This window comes from Lampetra fluviatilis, chromosome 34 (assembly GCF_964198595.1).
Source record: "Lampetra fluviatilis chromosome 34, kcLamFluv1.1, whole genome shotgun sequence".
Lineage (NCBI taxonomy): Eukaryota > Metazoa > Chordata > Hyperoartia > Petromyzontiformes > Petromyzontidae > Lampetra > Lampetra fluviatilis.
The window spans coordinates 11,925,641-11,947,286 of NC_136308.1; the positions used below are offsets into that span (position 1 = coordinate 11,925,641).

The 21,646-nt window shown below is 51.7% G+C and overlaps 1 protein-coding gene across 3 annotated transcripts in view; it reads left to right on the top strand.

The window, feature by feature from the left end:
- The window catches only part of LOC144944398 (receptor-type tyrosine-protein phosphatase gamma-like), a 509,515-nt gene that overhangs the window by 343,335 nt on the left and 144,534 nt on the right, over positions 1-21,646 (top strand). For all 3 annotated transcript variants that reach the window (XR_013639578.1, XM_078872535.1, XM_078872536.1), the window contains exons 7-8: positions 20,098-20,255; positions 20,708-20,849. Coding sequence is in view for 2 of the 3 variants with exons in the window: in XM_078872535.1 (XP_078728661.1) it covers positions 20,098-20,255; positions 20,708-20,849 (300 nt within the window). In the remaining variant the exon portion in view is untranslated. The remainder of the gene's footprint in view (positions 1-20,097; positions 20,256-20,707; positions 20,850-21,646) is intronic.

Here is a 21,646-nt window from a genome sequence, read left to right on the forward strand (position 1 = left end):
ACAAAAACACTAAACCATCCCCATCATACCGGGCATGGCCCACTGAGGTATTGACTTATTTTTCAGAAGCGATCTGGCCACAAATGATAGCTCCATAAAGTGGCCCACCATTTGGATATTTATAGCACCAAATTTATCGAAATAATCCGAATGAATGTTTCTAAATGTGGAGGACCCGGAGAAAAAATCCACACGACCACAGGGAGAACATGCAAACTCCAAATATACAGGCATCAGGGTCGGGATTGACTTCCTGCACACCAGGCGAGGTGCCGGCCACTCACCCACCCACACGTGCGCCATGTCGGCCTTCATGTAGGTGCTGCTCGCTGAGAACACTTTCCCCAATAATCTGTTCTCTCGTCTTATTGGGCGCGATGACAGCAGTGATGGCTTTTGGGAACTCGATGTCAATGTGGAGGTCTGCCAGCCACGACGAGAGGGCTTCAGCAGAGAGAGAGACTGAGGGTTCGTGTAGTTTTGCTGTTCATCCTCGTACTCCGTTGAAGAAGCGCAGGCCACATAGTTTGCGATACGGTGCATTGCTTTGGGTTGCATGGCCACAATCGCACGACTGTGGCTTGTCTTTAATGCATATGTATGTAACTTTATGGGACTCCATGTATGATTCTCTGTGTGCATCTACGTATGTCTACGTGTCTCTATGGGTTTCCTCTTTGGTTCATAATTTGGGTTGCATGGCCACGTTCACATTACTGCGGCTTGTCTTTGAATTATCCATTCATCGAGGAGATGTGCGCATCGGCTTGGAGAAGGGATGTCAAAGGCATGAAGTTGCGACGATTTTTGGGTTTCACCAGCAGTGCAGCTCCACTCCCTCCGACCTCATGGAGCCCCGTGCAGTTTAATTACCTGCACACGAGGTAGCCATGCCACTGCCACGCATTACGGATGCACGAAATGTAGATATGCATGGTCATTATATAATTGTTTTACTATTTTTATATTACCAGGTAAGGCCTATTGAGCTATATCCAGTGAGGGGGAAAAGTATTTGATCCCCTGATGATTTTGTACGTTTGCCCACTGACAAAGAAATGATCAGTCTATAATTTTAATGGTAGGTTTATTTGAACAGTGAGAGACAGAATAACAACAACAAAATCCATAAAACGCATGTGAAAAATGTTATTAATTGATTTGCATTTTAATGAGGGAAATAAGTATTTGACCCCTCTGCAAAACATGACTTGGTACTTGGTGGCAAACCCCTTGTTGGCAATCACAGAGGTCAGGCGTTTCTTATAGTTGGTCACCAGGTTTGCACACATCTCAGGAGGGATTTTGAATCACTCCTCTTTGCAGATCTTCTCCAAGTCATTAAGGTTTCGAGGCTGACGTTAGGCAACTCGAACCTTCAGTTCTCTCCACAGATTTTCTATGGGATTAAGGTCTGGAGACTGGCTAGGCCCCTCCAGGACCTTAATGTGCTTCTTCTTGAGCCACTCCTTTGTTGCCTTGGCCATGTGTTTTGGGTCATTGTCATGCTGGAATACCCATCCATGACCCATTTTCAATGCCCTGGCTGAGGGAAGGAGGTTCTCACCCAAGATTTGACGGTACATGGCCCCGTTCATCGTCCCTTTGATGTGGTGAAGTTGTCCTGTCCCCTTAGCAGAAAAACACTCCCAAAGCATAATGTTTCCACCTCCATGTTTGACGGTGGGGATGGTGTTCTTGGGGTCATAGGCAGCATTCCTCCTCCTCCTCCAAACACGGCGAGTTGAGTTGATGCCAAAGAGCTCCATTTTGGTCTCATCTGACCACAACACTTTCACCCAGTTGTCCTCTGAATCATTCAGATGTTCATTAGCAAACTTCAGACGGGCATGTATATATGTGATTTCTTGAGCAGGGGGACCTTGCGGGCGCTGCAGGATTTCATTCCTTCATGGCATAGTGTGTTACCAACTGTTTTCTTGGTGACTATGGTCCCAGCTGCCTTGAGATCATTGACAAGATCCTCCCGTGTAGTTCTGGGCTGATTCCTCAACGTTATCATGATCATTGCAACTCCACGAGGTGAGATCTTACATGGGACTCCAGGCCGAGGGAGATTGACAGTTTTTTTGTGTTTCTTCCATTTGCGAATAATCGCACCAACTGTTGTCACCTTCTCACCAAGCTGCTTGGCGATGGTCTTGTAGCCCATTCCAGCCTTGTGGAGGTTTACAATCTTGTCCCTGACATCCTTGGAGAGTTCTTTGGTCTTGGCCATGGTGGAGAGTTTGGAATCTGATTGATTGATTGCTTCTGTGAACAGGTGTCTTTTATACAGGTAACAAGCTGAGATTAGGAGCACTCCCTTTAAGAGTGTGCTCCTAATCTCAGCTCGTTACCTGTATAAAAGACACCTGGGAGCCAGAAATCTTTCTGATTGAGATGGGGTCAAATACTTATTTCCCTCACTAAAATTCCAATAAATTTATAACATTTTTGACATGCGTTTTCTGGATTTTGTTGTTGTTATTCTGTCTCTCACTGTTCAAATAACCCTACCATTAGATTGATCATTTCTTTGTCAGTGGGCAAACGTACAAAATCAGCAGGGGATCAAATACTTTTTTCCCTCACTGTAGCTCTTCTTTCAGAAGCGACCTGATCACAATCGATAGCCCAACGAAGTGGCTTATCATGTGGACATTTATAGCAGCCAAACACTCTTAATCACACGTTTCTAAATGTGGAGGGAAACCGGAGGACCCGGAGAAAAAAATCCATGCGACCATGAGGAGAACATGAAACTCCAAATACCCAGCAGGCGTCAGGGTCAGGATAAAACCCAACGACCTCCTGCATACGAGGCAAGGTAGTTAGCGTCTCGCCATCGCGGCGCCCATCAGCATCAGGAGTCATGAACAGTCCACCGCTGGATGAAGGTCTCCCTCCTAAGTCGTCGCAATCTCACACGATCCTGCGATGCAGTAGTCCACCCAGGATCTGCGACGCGAGACGATTTCGTCGTTCCAGCTCCCCCGGTGGAAGCACTCTCAGGTGGAATTCCAATCCCAACAACTTTCTAGCAGCGCAATATCGAGCGAAGATGGCAGCGACGATGGCGACGAGACGACAGCGACGATGGCGATGACGAGATGGTGACGACGACTATCTTGAGCAGCACGACAGGGATCCCACTACCAGCAACAGCCACGAGGTCCCGCACAGGGGCCCCTCTTACACTCCCAGCGTCACCTTGCTGCGCCCCGAAGACGCCCCCTTTCTGGAACCTACTAGCGGTTTCCCGGGGCTTCCCGATGGGCCCCCCTCTTTGACCTTTCCGCTAGATGTCCCCCTCTCGTATATATCGTGGCCTGCTGCCATACACCGCAGCCAGCGCTATGCCACTACATAGATAAGAGTTGACACGCGTCTTAAATTGAGCAAGGTTATGATGACAAGAGCTTGGGGAACAGGGGTGATGATGATGGGGGGAGGAGGTGATTCCAAAGTGAAGTTGAGCGAGGGAAGATGCAGAGAGAGAAGGGAGATTGCCTGCAGTGTGGTGAGTGCGTGAGTGGGTGGGTTGTTGTGAGATGCAGTGTGGTGAGTGGGTGGGTGAGTGGGTTGTTGTGAGATGCAGTGTGGTGAGTGGGTGGGTGAGTGGGTGGGTTGTTGTGAGATGCAGTGTGGTGAGTGGGTGGGTGAGTGGGTGGGTTGTTGTGAGCTGCAGTATGGTGAGTGCGTGATTGGGTGGGTTGTTGTGACCTGCAGTGTGGTGAGTGGGTGAGTGAGTGGGTGGGTTGTTGTGAGCTGCGGTGTGGTGGGTGAGTGGGTGGGTTGTTGCGCCAAAACAGTGTCTGGTAGATCCGAGTCTTCAACATGGGGTAGAGGAATCGATGAGTGAAGTTTACAGGAACGGTCACCATGGTACGTAGTAGCTATATATGAGTAATAAGGAGGCAACTGACCGACGTTGAGCAAGTGACTAGAGTGAAATAATGAGTGCTGGATCACCAGAGTGTTTGTGTGTGTATGTGTGCAAGTGAGGAGTAGTAGCACAGTGGTTGGCACATTGAGCTCTGAACCCGTTCGCCTAAGTTAGATTGCCAGCCATGGCTAATATCGTTGACGATTCGGTCCCCGGCCTCCCCTAGGTCGACTCAGCCTCAAATCAGTTCCCAGTGCAGCGTGTCAACATCACTGGGGAGTGAAAGGCTGTCGGGCTTTGTGCTGGCCACACTCCACCGGAGTGGCGCGTCGTGCCGGCCTTCATAGGCGCCCGCTAACAGCACTTGCCCCAACAAATCTGTTAAAGGTTATCCGGGGAGTCTTTGTCTTTGTGCGCGAGAGAGAGGTAGAGAGAGGGTGGGATGGCGGCGTAGGGTGAGCACATGAACTATCGTTCTCTTTGGGAAGGGTCACACAGTGGCCAGTGTCATCCATCGCCCCCCTGCACCCCAGAGGCTCCCTCATCGTCGCTCACAACAGAGGGAATCTTTCGTCGCCCGCGCGGTAGTGCGTGGGGAGCAGGGGGGGGGGGAAAGGGGACACGGTGGGTGGGGGGGCGGCGGTCTGTGCGGTGATCATGACTCCTGCGGGAAACCCAGCCGCTGCCATGAGGACAGACGCTTCTCATATCTCCAATGACCACACCAAAACAATTAAGCGTCGCGTAAAATTTGCTCCCGCACTCAAGTTGGATAAAATTCCGGCTGAGAATAATTAAAAATATCGCTTTCATTGCCGTGCAGCGAGCGTCAAACCGTCACCACTGGCTACTGTCGCTATTTTAGCCCGTAAATTGAAATTCTAAACTCTGCAGCAAATAGTGCATTACACCGCAGTCAGAGAACGGCCCCAGAACGTGACATCGCAGAGCACCTGCACCCAACCCTTTTGGTTTTGCTGGGCCCTCTTGCACTCTTCTTCGATATCTGTGGGAAAAAAAGAGCGTCACAGCTCATCGGATTTCTCCAGTGTAAGTGAATTTTCAGATTCCGAGACTGAAATACGTATGGAGCTTGCTTGCACCTGCGCCTAATCTATTTTCCGGTTCATCTTGCTCTCTCGAACTGGTGTTGTCGACGCGCGTGCGGTGCATTTCGTTTACGGTCGTCGAACGCCTCGTTTGTTAGTTCTCGCAATATTCCTTCAGGGCCCGTGTACTCGCCGCTCTCTGGAACGTTGAGGTGTTTTGTCTACGCACCGCGAATCTCCCCCTTGGAAAATAGCCAGGCATCTGGCTTAACGGCACCGTGCGTATAACAACAAAAAATCGAAGAAACTTAAAGTCACTTTAGTTGACCTATTCTCCCCACACTCGGGAGGGGGGGGGGTCCAACATCTCCCAAAACCCGAGGATGATTGTTCATCGCTTGCCAATTGAGAAGGGTAATGTTTTCGAGGATCGAAGCTGTAATTCATAACAAATTAAGCGGGGAACCCAAATTAAACGCGATGGTGTTTTTTTTTATATATTGGTCCGCTGAGCTGAGACCATCAATTCTGTACACTTGAGATGCCGGTTTAATCACGGACGGCCAAAACCTGGATTGAATCCCAGAACCTCAGCGGTGCTGGCTCCCTGTGCCTGACCTCTGAGCCACCCGGTCGCCTCCGCCCGGGAAAGTTTTAATCTTGCGCTTGGATTGTTTCCCCTTCCCCTGTCCGCTGCACTATGCCATTTGTGAGCCACGATAGTTCATGTGAGAACTCTCAGCATAATCATCATCATCACGAACAACGGTCTCGTGTACGTACGTCGACGTTCTTTCGTGCCGTACGCAGCTAACCGGGGCTAAGGACAACAAACTCGTTCCTCGCAGTGCGTTTCACGGAGTTGAAAGCGTCCCAAGAGGCAGCGCGAGAGTGATCCAGCGCAGCGTCGTTTATCCAAACGTCGCGTATGCGCCCCGACCCCGACACCCAGCGGTATTTGCCCGATGGTGCGACTGCCACGTGCTTTGGGCGCTCACGAGCTCTGCGCTTCTTGCGCACAGTCGCGAGATTTGTTCGCTCTCGCTCGCCCGCCCGCCTGCCCTTGTGTATAATGGCCGACTTCCGCTATTCGTGTCCCAGTGACCTGATTTTATTTCGCTTCCACGTGCTCGGGAGCTTCTTCAGCCATGTAGAGTGAAACGTCGGGACATCGTGGTGCCAAAACGTATCGGAGAGATGAGTTTTGTCTGGAGTTGGCTCCACGCGATGGGACGGACGGACGGCTACCCCGTGCCAGGGGACGCGTTGTCATTTGGAGGCCGCTCCTCGCTGGGCAGAGGATGATTAATGCCGCCCTGCGAATCGCTCTCCTCCGGCTGCATCCGTGTTTTATATATATGGAGAGCGAGAGAGAGCCACAGGATTGCGCGCCTGCCTTGTACATCACACGCTTGACCCCATCCGCCGCTCCGGGTCGCCTGCACTCACGTGACCCTGGGCCACTTGAGGCTGCGATATCGGCGAGAGCCACGTGGGAAGTTAGCCACCACCACCACTGTCGTCACAATCATTATGATGGTTATCGCCGTTATAATTATTGCCATCGTTACCACTTATTGCCGCGATCATTCTCATGGGGATTCCTATCCATGTCACCGTCGTCATTGTCAGCGTCGTCGTCATAATTATCATCAATATCCGTCATCACCAGAACGAATATCATGGTCATCACCTTCGCATAATCACCATCACCCATCACCCATTGCCGTTGCTTTCAACATCGCCATCACGATCGTTATCATTTTCACCCCTTGTCACCATCGCCATCACCATCACCAGCACCACCACCATACTTGTGACGCGCACACGTCTGGGGTGTTGTACACACATGCGTGTTGCTGTGACAACCACCAACGCCCCCTCCTAAACCAACCCATCACCATCCCCTCACCACCCTCTCACCAAGCTCCTGATCACTCCCTCACCACCCCATCCAACACGTCGCCACCGCCCACTCGACAGCCGCTGCCAAATGAGAAAACCTCGCGCGCGGTTTGATCACGCGCGCATTGATTCACGCGGCACCACCCGCGTGTTGACAAAACCATAATCCATTCAACACGCGCCCCCGGGGCCACAGATCAGGTCGGAGAGCAGGCCGGAGATCAGGCTGGTGAGTAGGTCGGAGAGCAGGCCGGTGAGCAGGCCACAGATCAGGCTCCGATTGCAAATTGACTGAAGCTATTCTGGTATTATAGTTATCTTTTAATTAATTTATTTTCTTAAACACCCCCCCCCTCTTTTTATTTACATTTGCCGGATTGCTTTCATTAGTCATCGGGAGATTAATGCCAATTCCGGTACACTCGAGACTTCCCGGGACATTCCAGGAGGGGTTTGGCAATCCAAGATCAGGCCGCCAAAGCAGGCCGGGAATGGGGCCGGGATTCAGGCCAGCGAGGCCTCGGCCGGGTGTGTGCGGGGCCCAGCCGTCACCCCGTGACTTGCGTGGTGTTCCCTCCCGTGATTATTACCGCGCTTGGTTTGTGTGTTGTATTGCTTATCGTTGTAACGTGCTTGCCCTGCACCTACTGGACATCTGTGAAAAAAGAGCTTCATAGCTCATCGGATTACTCCAGTTTAAACGATTATGATTATTCGGGAAAGCCTCACTAAGTCTCAACGCACATCAGTAGAGGGTGGAGGGGGCGATGTGTAATCCTGATTCAGTAATTTGCAGGTCATTTGCCAAGCATTCGGGTGTTATTTTGTGCCAATGACAGTTACATTGTGAAGGGGGTTTATTTGTAATCTATGGGAGAAACCCCCACGCAGAACAGAGAGTGAATATACAATCTCCGCATAGCAAGGCGCCCGAGTCGGTAATCGAGCCGAGGCGCTTCTTGCTGCGAGGCTCGAGTGTTGTGTTTTTATTTGCACCGCCGCCCTCTCGGTCTTAATCCAACCTCTCCGTCCTCCCTCCCACCCCTCTCTCGAGCCCGCTGCTTTATATCGCGCCCGCATTACGGCTCATGCGTCATGAGTGGTGCTCCGTTCCCCACAAACCCTTGGCCGTGGCCTCTCCCTCCTCTCTTTCTCCATCCCCCTTCTCTCTCTCACCCTCTCCCTCACCCTTCTCCATCTCCCTCCCACTTCCCTTTCTCTCCCTCACCCATCTCCCTCCCACTTCTCTCCCTCACCCTTCTCCATCTCCCTCCCACTTCCCTCTCTCTCCCTCACCCTCTCCCTCACCCCTCTCTCTCCCTCACCCATCTCCCTCCCTCACCCATCTCCCTCCCACTTCCCTCTCTCTCCCTCACCCATCTCCCTCCCACTTCTCTCTCTCACCCATCTCCCCCGCAGCCTATTTTCCTCCCTCCCTCTACTGACTTCTCTCGCTCCGTCTTAATTAAATGGATGGAGTGCTGAGACCCTCCTCCCATCTCCCCCTGTCCCCCTCGATGCCCGGCTGCTACTGCTGCTGCTTTATATCTCTCATCTGTCACGGCTCTGCCATGCCGCCAGCACACGGTTACCAAACCAGAGTCCAAAAGACAAAGATTCCCCCCGTATAGCCACACGCACTGTTGAGGTCCAAGTGCTGTTGGGCAACACCCAGTGAAGGCTGGCACGGCCCACCTAATGAGGGGGTGCGGATGTTGCCAGAATCCACGCTCGGCTGCCTTTGTCTCCCCAGAGCGGATGTTTACACACCGCAGCAGGGTTTTCACTTGAGGCTGAGTCGACCTCGGGCAGGCCCAGGACCGGTTCACGCGGATATATGCCGGCCAATGTTAGCCATGGCTACGAATCGGTACATTACACTCGAACCAGCGCTCTAACACAACCACGGCGCTAGCGCTCCCCGCGAACCCCCCCGAGTTCGATACAGGTTACTCGGGACAGGGGGCGGACTGCGTGGTCGGCGTGCGTGCGTCTCGGCCCCCCTTAAGCGTACATGATGAGGCCAGAGAAAACTACTGGGTGGGTGGCACGGCGGAGCGGCTCCAGACGAGCGCCCCGGACGCGTTGGGGAGGAGGCGAGGCGGTGATTGGGGCCGGGGCGCTATTATTCTGCGTCCTCTTCCACGGCGAGCCAAAATTGCATGCCGTGGAATAAGGCGACGCACTTTAAAGGCATCAGGGGCTCGCTAAGATGGCTCCTATCGTTAACACTGACTCCCATCTAACACTGACTCCCATCTCTAACACTGACTCCCATCTCTAACACTGCCCCCATCTCTAACACTGACTCCCATCTCTACACTGACTCCCATCTCTAACACTGACCCCATCTCTAACACTCACCCCCATCTCTATCACTGATTCCCATCTCTAACACTGATCCCCATCTCTATCACTGATCCCCATCTCTAACACTGACCCCCATCTCTAACACTGCCTCCCATCTCTAACACTGACCCCCATCTCTAACACTGATCCCCATCTCTAACACTGACTCCCATCTCTAACACTGCCCCCATCACTAACACTGACCCCCATCTCTAACACTGACTCCCATCTCTAACACTGACTCCCATCTCTATTACTGACCCCCATCTCTAACACTGACTCCCATTTTTAACATTGACCCCCATCTCTAACACTGACTGCCATCTCTAACACTGCCTCCCATCTCTATCACTGACCCCCATCTCTAACACTGACCCCCATCTATAACACTGACTCCCATCTCTAACACTGACTCCCATCTCTATCACTGCCCCCCATCTCTATCACTGACTCTCATCTCTAACACTGACTCCCATCTCTAACACCGACCCCCATCTCTAACACTGACCCCCATCTCTAACACTGACCCCATCTCTATCACTGACCCCCATCTCTAACACTGACCCCCATCTCTAACACTGACCCCCATCTCTAACACTGACCCCCATCTCTAACACTGACCCCCATCTCTAACACTGACCCCCATCTCTAACACTGACCCCCATCTCTAACACTGACCCCCATCTCTAACACTGTCTCCCATCTCTCACAGACCCCCATCTCTAACACTGACTCCCATCTCTAACACCGACCCCCATCTCTAACACTGACCCCCATCTCTAACACTGACCCCCATCTCTATCACTGATCCCATCTCTAACACTGACCCCCATCTCTAACACTGACTCCCATCTCTAACACTGACTCCCATCTCTAACACTGACCCCCATCTCTAACACTGACTCCCATCTCTAACACTGACCCCCATCTCTAACACTGACTCCCATCTCTATTACTGACCCCCATCTCTAACACTGACTCCCATCTCTAACATGACCCCCATCTCTTACACTGACTCCCATCTCTAACACTGCCTCCCATCTCTATCATTGACCCCCATCTCTAACACTGATCCCATCTCATCTCTATCACTGACCCCCATCTCTATCACTGACCCCCATCTCTATCACCGGACTCCCATCTCTAACACTGACCCCCATCTCTAACACTGACCCCCATCTCTAACACTGACTCCCATCTCTATCACTGACCCCCATCTCTATCACCGGACTCCCATCTCTAACACTGACCCCCATCTCTAACACTGACCCCCATCTCTAACACTGACTCCCATCTCTATCACAGACCCCCATCTCTATCACTTGACTCCCATCTCTAACACTGACTCCCATCTGTAACACTGACTCCCATCTCTATCACTGACTCCCATCTCTATCAATGGCTCTTATCTCGAATTCTGGCTCCGATATTTAACACTGACTGCTACACTCACCCACTCATAAACACACTCACCCACCACTCTGGCCGGTTAACATTGTGGGCTCTTAGGCCCCCATGCCCAGCAATTTTCTTAAAACAAACAATGGAGTGACGAGATCGGGAGCTGGAAGCATTGTTACATCGCACTCACTGTGACAGATGGTGACAGCTTGGGGAGGAGTCATTCATCCAGCAGTGTATTCGTCATGGTTGGTGACGACGATGACGGTGGTGACGGTTATGATGATTGTCCTGCCAATCAGCAGCTAATTCTGCCTGAAGAGCTCTTAGCCTTACCTTGGTCGAATGCGTGGCAAGCGCGAGTTCGACTCTACGGCTGGCATTCAATGGTAATTAGTTATGTCCACCCCTTGGCTATAGCATCACAGCCAAAATGCTTCCGAAATAAATGTAGTCCAACTTGACTTATTCTGGGTCACTGAGAATGAAAACGATGCTTAAAATTGTTGATTGGCTCTAGTTTTCAACATATGCTACTGGGTCAGTATTTTCGACCTTTAACTAGGAAATAGCGGAGGTTAAGTGAGTTATAAAGGGATCTCAATTTAAACCAGAAATTACTAAAATACATCTTTAACTGGATCTATGAATACATCTATGGACAGTATTTGCTTTTTTAGCATAACAATGAATGCTGCAATCTGAACCTGGTATTGCCTCATACATGATATGAATTGCATCACGTTATTCCTAGAAGTCATGGATGATGCTATCATAACTAGGCTTACATCCATCTGCTGAACAAATTGCCCGATATCAGCTCTAGAAAATCATATAGTGTCGTGCTCACTTATTTGTCAGTGTTTGATTTTGCAAAGGGACACATTTCTGTTTAGCCAAAGTGAGCAGAGATGTCTCGTACTTGTGTGAACAAAGCAGATAACTTCTGTGAAGTTTGTGGTGAAGTGACTTTTGCATCACAAAAGCGCAGTATAACCACTATGGTTAAGAATTCCTATCACCTTTATTTTGGCTGCAAAATTGGAGATCAGGACAAGATGTGGGCCCCACACATATGCTGCAACACTTGTGCAACAAATCTTTGCCAGTGGTTGAACAGGAAAAGGAAATCTATGCCTTTTCCAGTGCAAATTATTTGGAGAGAGCCAACAGATCATATCATTGCTACAACGCTGTGGGCTCTCATGAAATTATCTTTTCCGAGACCAAGGTGCTCTGCAAACCTCCTGGCTACCATCAAAGGTTTGTACACGAAGCCATACAAATATACAAACACATACATAATTTCAACCGTGATGATGGGTACAAACTGAGTAATCATTGGAAAGATGTTATTAACCATGCAAAAAAGATTTAACTACACATATTTGGACCATCTTATTTGACAGACAACTATTCTTTAGTTACTGTACAGTTTACTGATAGACAGCCAGTTTTGTTTTATCATGTTTAGCTTCTTTTTTCACACGCTGGTTTCCTGCTTTAAGTTTTACCCACCAAGCAACATAGCAGGAGGCTGTTTCTTCCTGACCTGCTTTTTTTGCTTTTACCATCTACATGGCAGGGGCTCGGTCCCATTAGCGGCAGTTGCACTTTAACAACTCTCGCACCCCCCTTCTCAGCCAGTCTACATATCAAAGGCTCAGTCCTTTGTTATGTAGACTAGCCGTAGTTTCAGCCGCATCAACCTTACCATAATAATAAAAAGGGGGCCTGTCCTGGCTCCTCCCCCCTCAACCAGTATATATACGGGGTGGGATCTTGGAATTTCTCATATACTTGATACAGCAAGCGTACTGTGACGGTTCCACCTGAAGACGGAAGCTTGTGTTGCCTCCAAAAAGTCGTTATTTTTATTTTATTTTTATTTTACTTTTATTAATTGTAATTTTTTTACCTACGTGACTTTACTTCTGCATGGCGCCTCCAGTTAGGAAAGGTTTGTCAAAGAAGAAAAAGTGGACTGCATTCTCCAAACATTCCAGCAGCTATATGGCCAGTACCCCACGGAGAAGGACTGCCGGTTCCTGATGCACCAGAATCATTCTCACTTGAGTCAGACGAGGAAGAGAATGAAACTTCTGGTCCTGAACCATCAAGGTCACATGACCCAGATTTTCTCCCATCCTCCTCCTCTGAACCACACCTCATAACACAAGGTGAACTGAAATACCTTGTCAGGGATTTGGAACTACCCAAGAGGAAGGCAGAGCTGTTAGGCTCCAGACTGCAGCAGTGGAATCTCTTGGCAGGTGATGTTGGGTTTCCATGTTTCGTGACCATCAAAAGGATCTTGTCCCATTTTTATTCATGGAAGATGATCTTGTAGCCTGCAACAACGTCGATGGTGTGATGGCAGACCGCAACATCGTTCATGTTCCAGATGAGTGGAGACTTCATTGATTCATCGAAGATGAGCCTTAAAACTGTTTTGCTGCATAATGGAAATGTTTTGCCATCAATTCCAGTTGGTCATGCAATCTATATGAAGGAAACCTATGACAACATGAAACAACTTGTGAGGTGCATAAACTATGACCAAAATGAGTGGCAGCTTTGTGGCGATTTGAAGGTTGTTGCTCTCTTGCCTGGTCTGCAGACTGGATACACAAAGTACTGCTGTTTTTTCTGCGAATGGGATAGTCGTGCGAGAGATTCCTACTACATCAAGATAGATTGGCCACTCTGATAGTCATTGGAGCCTCGGAGGAAACGTTTTCAGCATCCACCACTTGTATCAAGGAAGATTTTGTTACCACCCTTAGACGTCAAGCTGGATCGATGAAGAACTTTGTCAAAGCCATGGACAAAACAAGCATCTTTCAACTACCTCCGTGGAAATTTTCCAAGGTTAAGTGAAGCTAAGATAAAGGAAGGTGTCTTTGTTGGTCCTCAGATTCGTGAACTTCTTTGAGATGATGCATTTGACAGTGCACTGCATGGCAAGGAAAAGACGGCATGGAAAGCCTTCCAGTTAGTGGCAACACATTTTCTCGGAAACAACAAGGTAGATAACTACAGGGAGTTGGTGGGGAACTTCCTCAAGGCATACAAAAGCCTTGGTTGCAACATGTCACAAAAATACATTTTTTGCACTCTCATTTAGATTTTTTCCCCACTGAACTGCAGAGCAGTGATCGACGAGCGTGGCGAGCGATGTCACCAGGACACTGCAACAATGGAGAAACGCTATCAGGGAAAATGGAGCCCATCAATGCTTGCAGACTATTTCTGGATAGTGGCAGGAGATGCTCCATTTAATGAATACAAGAGACAAGCCAAGAAGCGCTGAGTAGACACTGAATAAGGACTAAACTATATACTTATATATACATAATAGTTTTCTTGCCTTTTGTTTCATGATACATTTTATTTATATTAACCTTTTAATGATTTTTTAAGTGTTACATGAACAGGACAGGTGACATGTTATCATGTAAAGCAACCATAAACAAATGAAAAGACCTAGGTTTGCAATTTATGAGTTAAACTCTACTATGTACCATATACATAGACGTAAAATGTGAAAACTGAAATATCTTGGAAAATGTAGCCAATCGGTTGTTTTAATTGTCACATTTTAATTCAGCAAATCAAGATCCATAATAAACAGCACATTTCATCTGAAGCAGATGACGTCTAAAAATTTGTAGACCAGTGTAATGGACAGCACCGTTGCACGTGCCGTAGTCGCGTACGGTCGTTATACTTAGTAGCAACGCAGACGTTCGGAGTTATTAAAACAATGATTCGGAGCGGTGGTTCACGTGCAATCGTTAGAAAACCCCATAGTTAGATTCCTGACCAGGGTTAACGCCAATGGCGAGTGTTGCGTGAACCGGTCCTGCACCCCATCCTCTTTAGCACCAAGCGACACTGACCAGCGCGGTGAAGGGGTTATCCTAGTAGTCGCCGTTGACTAACACGGCTTATGGAGGGGGCCTTCAACCAGCGATGCATTCAACAAAAACTTAACGATTTTTATTTTACCAGGAAAAACCCACTGAGCACTATAGCTCTTTTTCAGAAGCGAGCTGACCACATAATAACTCGACCAAATGGCTTATCGTGTGGCAATTAATAGCAGCCAAATACTGTTAAACGCACAATTCTAAATGTGGAGGGAAAACCGGAAAACCCGGAGAAAAATCCACACAACCACGGGGAGAACATGAAAATTCCAAATATACAGGCATCAGGGTCGGGATTGAAGGCACGACCTCCTGTATACCAGGCTAGGTAGTTAACATCTCCCCACCGTGGCACCCATTGGCATGGGAGGCATGCCTGTGCTTGTCACTATTATGTAAACAGTAAACGTCGAGTGTTAATAACAAGCGCACGTACGTTTTACTCTTGGAACAAGGTCCCCTCTCCACGGCGATGTTTGGTGGCTGGGATAAAATCTATTACTTTCTGCCCGTCTGCAAAAGTGTCAGCAAGTCGTGGGAGCTCCCCAGTGAAAAGTTTGCGAACGTGCAAATTTCTCTGGCTGCTTCCACTACATGGGACACGCAGGGCCCTCGTGTCAGTCCGCTTCTGGACGAGGGCCTTCCCAAGCTGCGCTGCTCGTCGGGGCGATTTTACCGCACTTCACCGAGCTGGTCGGTGCAGGATGATGCAGGTGGGTGGGGGCATAGAAAGTTAAGACAATGGGATTTTGTGTTTCCACGAAGGATGCCACGTTTCTGGGCGGCTCAACCAGGACACGTGGTGATGTGCTCGCCGCCCCTTCCCTCTCTGAGCAACACCCACTTTGCATCGCCACAAAGATAAAGACCTCCGTATAGCCTGAACAGACTGTAGGGGGGAGTTCTGTTAGCGAGCACCTATGAAGGCCGGGGTACACGAGTGGGTGAATGGCCAGCACCACGCCCGACCGCCTTTGTCTCCCCAGTGGTGATGTTGACACTGCACCAGGTACTCATTTGAGGATGAGTCGACCTAGGGGAGGCCCATGACCGGTTCAGATAATCGTCACTGGTGTTGGCCGTGAGTGGGAATCGAACCCGGGTCGCCGGGTTTATCACGCAACTTGCACCGGCCACGCGGCGAGCGGATTCGCTCTGTCTGAAGCTGGCCCTGCCCACTGCTCATGTAGCCCCTCCTGCCGATCAGGTAGCCACGGCCACTGCTCAGGTAGCCCCCGCCCACTGCCTGGGTAGCTCCGCCCTCTGCATGAATGGATCATGAAAACAGACAATTCATATTTTCTAAAAAGTTTTCTGACACCGAGACGGATTTTGTGCAGTCGGCGTGCAGCCGGCGTGCGAGCGGAGGCATCTCGCGCACTGCAGCAGCCACCACTCCAAGGCTGCCAAACTTCTCCGTGAGACGCGCGGGGAAAGAGAATGCTCGTAGCACAACGTGCCAAGGTCACACGTCAGGTTGTGTTGTTTTCTAATCGGCGGCAGAGTGCATTTAACCAGGGGCTGAGCTCGGGATATTGGTGATCCTAATTAAAAGTGACTCTATTTATTTAAGTGAGGCAGATAGGTCGGGCGCACACACGCGCACACGCACGCGCTCATATCGACGGTAATTTTCAGAAGTGCTGACGCAAGGCGCTTGTCGTGCATGCAGCGTCCCCTCCCTCGTCCGCTCCCTCCACATTCCCCCTCGAGTGCGAGCAAGAGCGACTTCCAATCCAAAGCAGTCTTGGCCATCGCCACCACCTGCGCCAACCCGCAGTGGCCAGTGTGGTGAAGTATGGCCAAAACAAGACGAGCCTGTGTGGTTGTGTGGGACAGAAGGCTTCACTCGACAGTGGGTTGCCGAGTAAAGCCCACTGAGCGATCGGTTCTTTTTCAGAGGCGACCTGGCCCCGCGTGATGATAGCTCATTGCAGTGGCTTACGTCATAATCACACGTGGTAATTTATAAGTGGCGGCCAAATAGTCCAAATGCATTTTTCTAAATGTGGAGAGGGGAGAGAGAGATGGCACGAACTCCAGTAACACAACAGGCATCACCAGGCTCCGGGATCGAACCCACGCCCTCGTGCGTGCTAGGCGAGGGAGATCACATCTCTCCACCGTGCCAAATGGCTGTTTGTAGAACTCTCGGAGCAGAGTCAAAACCGGGTAAGCCACACTCCTCGCTCTGCCGCGGTGGCTCCGCCGGAATAGAATCTTGAGTTTTTGGGGAACGGTGGAAAATTCCTCGCGGCTCGATCGATGGCACGCCGCACATCTCCGGCAGGGCGAGGGAAGAGCGTTACGGCGCCAGTTGGAGGGGGGTGGGGGAGAAGACACAAAGACGGCCTCGCTCGGGGAAGGAAGACGAGCAGCGTCCGCGTCGGATGGCATTCGATCGGCAATGGCTTTTGCGCCCCGTGGTCACGCACCTCTAGCGCAACGCCCCCCCCCCACCGAACAACCCCCCTCCACCCACCTGGACCATCCCAATTTAAAAAAAATTTACATCGATCGTCAATGGTTTTAAAAAATGTAGTTAACAAGAGCGGGGTTCGATCGAGCATTGAGTTGGGCCGTTAGCCTGATCAGTTTAATGGGCCAAGAAAGGGAGGGAGACAGGATGAGAGATTGTGGCCACCACAGCCACGGCGTCTCTCGCTCCTCTCTTAATTTCACTTTCAAACTGCGCCGAGAGAAGACCGTGGTGCTGCCGAGGGGAACGGGATGTAGGTGTGGCGACGAGGCAACAAGGAGCCGGGATGATGATGGTGACGATGATTGCAAATGTATAAAAGAGTAAAGGCTCACCACGTGTCGTTTTTTTCCCCCTTTACCGTAATTTGGATTTGGAACGTAGCGAGATGTTTATACATATACAAACGAGGAATTGAAAGAATAAGTGTCAACTGGGTAAGACTGCAGTCGTACAAAGCGAGGCACGCGTGCGTGCCCGTGTGCGTGCCCGTGTGCGTGCGTGCGAGTACGTGCACGGGGGAGTGCGAGGGAGTGTGAAATTTATGGCGAGTTAAAGGTGGCATATGCAGCCACTTTCGCAACACCCCCCCCCCCCCTGCTCTCCGCGTTATTGAGTGTGGGAAAAATTGGTCTCGAGCTCTCTCTCTCGGTAGACATCGGGGTGACCACCACCGCCTTTGTCTTCTCGTGGGAGGTGGGGAGGTGCACCCCCCCCCCCCCATTGGTGTGCGAGCATGAGTGTGGCACAGCTGCCACTGGGGATGCCCCTAAGCTAGACCGCACAGCAGCAGCGATCATCGCCCCCTCCTACTGTGAACATTTATGGCAGGACCATCCCGAATAGCAGTCTTGAGACCCTCCCCTGGAAAAAAGAAGAGGATATTAGCGCCGTGGGGCTGAGTGTGTGTCGTAATAATGATGCCGCACATCTCTTGTGCCAACAAGCACTTGCAGAGCTGCACCTTTGCCTTGTATTAAACCCAGGCAAGCCTCCTTCTGTAGAGTCTCAGAACTCCTTCACAAGGAGGGTGCTGCTACATTGGGATATTTTGACCCATTTCCTTCAATGAGGGAGCCACACGACCCCAGAGCAAACCCACCACGCATACGTGGGGGGCTGACTGCTCACGCCTCTGCACAGTTGGATTCAATACAGTTCTGCCACGTTGACCACTACAAGCCTACGACACCTGGTATTCACCAACCCTACGACACCTGGTATTCACCAAGCCTACGACACCTGGTATTCACCAAGCCTACAACACCTGGTATTCACCACGCCTACAACACCTGGTATTCACCAACCCTACGACACCTGGTATTCACCAACCCTACGACACCTGGTATTCACCAACCCCACGACACCTGGTATTCACCAACCCTACGACACCTGGTATTCACCACGCCTACAACACCTGGTATTCACCAACCCTACGACACCTGGTATTCACCAAGCCTACAACACCTGGTATTCACCAACCCTACGACACCTGGTATTCACCAACCCCACGACACCTGGTATTCACCAAGCCTACAACACCTGGTATTCACCAACCCTACGACACCTGGTATTCACCAACCCCACGACACTTGGTATTCACCAACCCTACGACACCTGGTATTCACCAAGCCTACAACACCTGGTATTCACCAACCCTACGACACCTGGTATTCACCAACCCCACGACACCTGGTATTCACCAAGCCTACAACACCTGGTATTCACCAACCCTACGACACCTGGTATTCACCAACCCTACGACACCTGGTATTCACCAAGCCTACGACACCTGGTATTCACCAAGCCTACAACACCTGGTATTCACCAAGCCTACAACACCTGGTATTCACCACGCCTACAACACCTGGTATTCACCAACCCCACGACACCTGGTATTCACCAACCCTACAACACCTGGTATTCACCAAGCCTACAACACCTGGTATTCACCAAGCCTACGACACCTGGTATTCACCAACCCTACAACACCTGGTATTCACCAAGCCTACAACACCTGGTATTCACCAAGCCTACAACACCTGGTATCCCCCAGGCAGTCAGTCTCCACGCAACAGTCGAACCGCGCTCGAACGCTGCTTAGCACTGTGAGATCTTCCGCGTCGGGCCGCATGCAGGGGTCACTTTCGGATCTTGAAACCGTCGCCTTATTTTGGATCGCGCGCGGGGCAGCAATCATCAGCCCCCGACTAGCTAGCCAAATACCCTATTCGCAGTTTGTGCCGCACAGGGCAAGCTGCCGTTAGTGGGGGGTCTCTAGGCTCTGAGATGTTTCGTTGCATTTAATTATGTAGAGTTGTACATGGGGCTGTTCGTGCATGTGTGCGGGGGGGCTGATGGAGAGGGGTGAGGAGCGGGTGCGGGGGGGCAAGTGGGGGCAGGGGAGCGCAAGGGTGGGAGGCATGCTCGTGTGCGTGCAAGGCAGTGCACGTGTTGGCACAGGAGGAGGTATAGCTGGGGCATCTGCCAGTCATCTCAGTCAGTCAACCGATGGCACCTGGCTCTGTACCGTGACCTCCTGTTGGCGAGCCTTCAACACTTGACGTGACAGCCTGAAAGTGCACCGAGCCTGGTACAGGCGCCGTGGTGACGTCACCGTTACTTAGTGGCGAATGGCGCGTATTAGTATTATGTGTGCAGGACCGTACTGGTTACTGTTCATGTGATCGCTGTTCATGTGATCGTCATTCCACTCGTTCACCTGGGGAAAGCCTCGTTGAGCCTCAAGATTTTTTCCGGGAGGGTCCTGCCAAGTTCATGGCAGTAAGAAGAGGTCGCGACTGCTGTGTGATCCCAATTGAGTGATCTGCAGTGTCATTTATTGCCATTGCGAAAGTGTTTTTTTCGCCCAAAAAACGGTTACATCGTTGTTCTTTTTCGGTTTGTTTTTGCTATGGGGAGGGAAACCGGAAAACCCAGGGGGGAGAGAACAAACAAACTCCACACACAGAAAGACAGTCGCCTTGAGTCAGGAATCGAACCCAGGCAGTGCTTGCTGTACTGCACCGCCGTGGTGCAGGTGAGGTGACCGTGACCCCGTGTCCCTGTGGTGTCCTCGTGTCCCGTGCACAGAGAAGTCGAGCGCCATGTCGACGCTGGTGCCACGGGCTCTGCTGCCCGAGGACACGGGGGACTACTTTCGCTACGCGGGCTCGCTGACGGCGCCGCCGTGCCGCGAAGGACTCCTGTGGACTGTGCTGCGCATGCCTGTGCCCATCTCCCGAAGCCAGGTGCGTGCACGCCTTGTCGTCTCTCCACACACACACGCACGCGCGTGCGTGTGTCTGTGCGGGTCTTTGTGTGTCTGTTTGTGTCGGTAGTGCAACTCGGCGACTCGAGTTCGATTCCCTCTCACGGCCAGCACTAGTGACGATTATCTGAACCGGTCCTGGGCCTCCCCTAGGTCGACTCAGCCTCAAATGAGTACCTGGTGCAATGTATAAACATCGCCACTGGGGAGACAAAGGTGGCTGGGCATGTTGCTGGCTACCCACCCCCTCATGTGCCGTGCCGGCCTTCATAGGTGCGACTCGCTAACCGCACTGGCCCCAAAAGTCTGTTTCGGTGATACTTGTGTGTGTCCCATTTTACCTATGACCCCGTCTCTTCCTTCTGGCTCCGTCTCCCCTCTGACCCCCCACCTCTTCCTGGAACCCCGCCCCCCACGTCTCCGCCGTGGCAGCTGTCGCGCTTCTGCGGGATCTTCACGACGGAGCGCTTGGGCTTCAGCAAGGTGGTGGACTACTTGCGCGACAACTTCCGCCCGGTGCAGGCCGGCTTCTCGGGTGCCGTGTTCACCTCGCGCGCCAACCGCACCGGCCCCGGTGAGCGAGCGTCCTCCCCGGGTCCCCTCGGTTAGCCGATCCCACGCGGGTGGGGTACGGCGTCGGGTAGCTCGCATTCCCTCACGTAGACGTCCAGCAAAGTGCGGAAGAGGAGGCCGAGGTGCCGCTCCTCGGGTGGCGGCGGCGGCGGCACCCCCAAGACGAGAAACATCGTGGCTTGACTGAGGTCGAACGATGTCTGCGGCGGGAAGCTACAATGGTCTCTCCCAGGAGTCACGCCGTGTTGCAGACGGAGAGGGGAAGCTCCAGATGTCTCACCTGGAGACGGAGAGTCTCTCCTGCTGAGCGGGGGGGGGGGGTTGGGGGCTCTCGCACGCTCCAGCGGCGCTCGTCCGGACCGCATGGCGCCGTCGGAATTCCGCGATCGCCGGGCGAGACGGGAGGGGAGCACCAATCAAACGCCATGCGGCACGCTCGGTGGGGCGGCCCCGTGGGTGGGGGGTGGGAACCATGCACCGCCCCCCCCCCCCCCACCGCGATGCCCCGTGTCGCCGCGACTTCTGTCGTAAGAGACGCTTCTCGGCTGCGCTCGCGAGCGGAGATTATCCACGTGGGATGCATCGCGTCCTTCTCATCCTCCTGCTCGCAGGAGGCAACGCTCGCCGTGAGCCCGGATGGGCGCGCGTGTTGGGAGCGGCGGTGCGGCAGTGAGCGCACCGCGCCACGAACCTGCCGACACGAGACCCGTTCCCACTCACGGCCACAAGCACCGGTGATGAATATCCTTACCAGACCTGGCCCTTCCCCCAGGTTGACTCAGCCTTAAAGACGAGAAG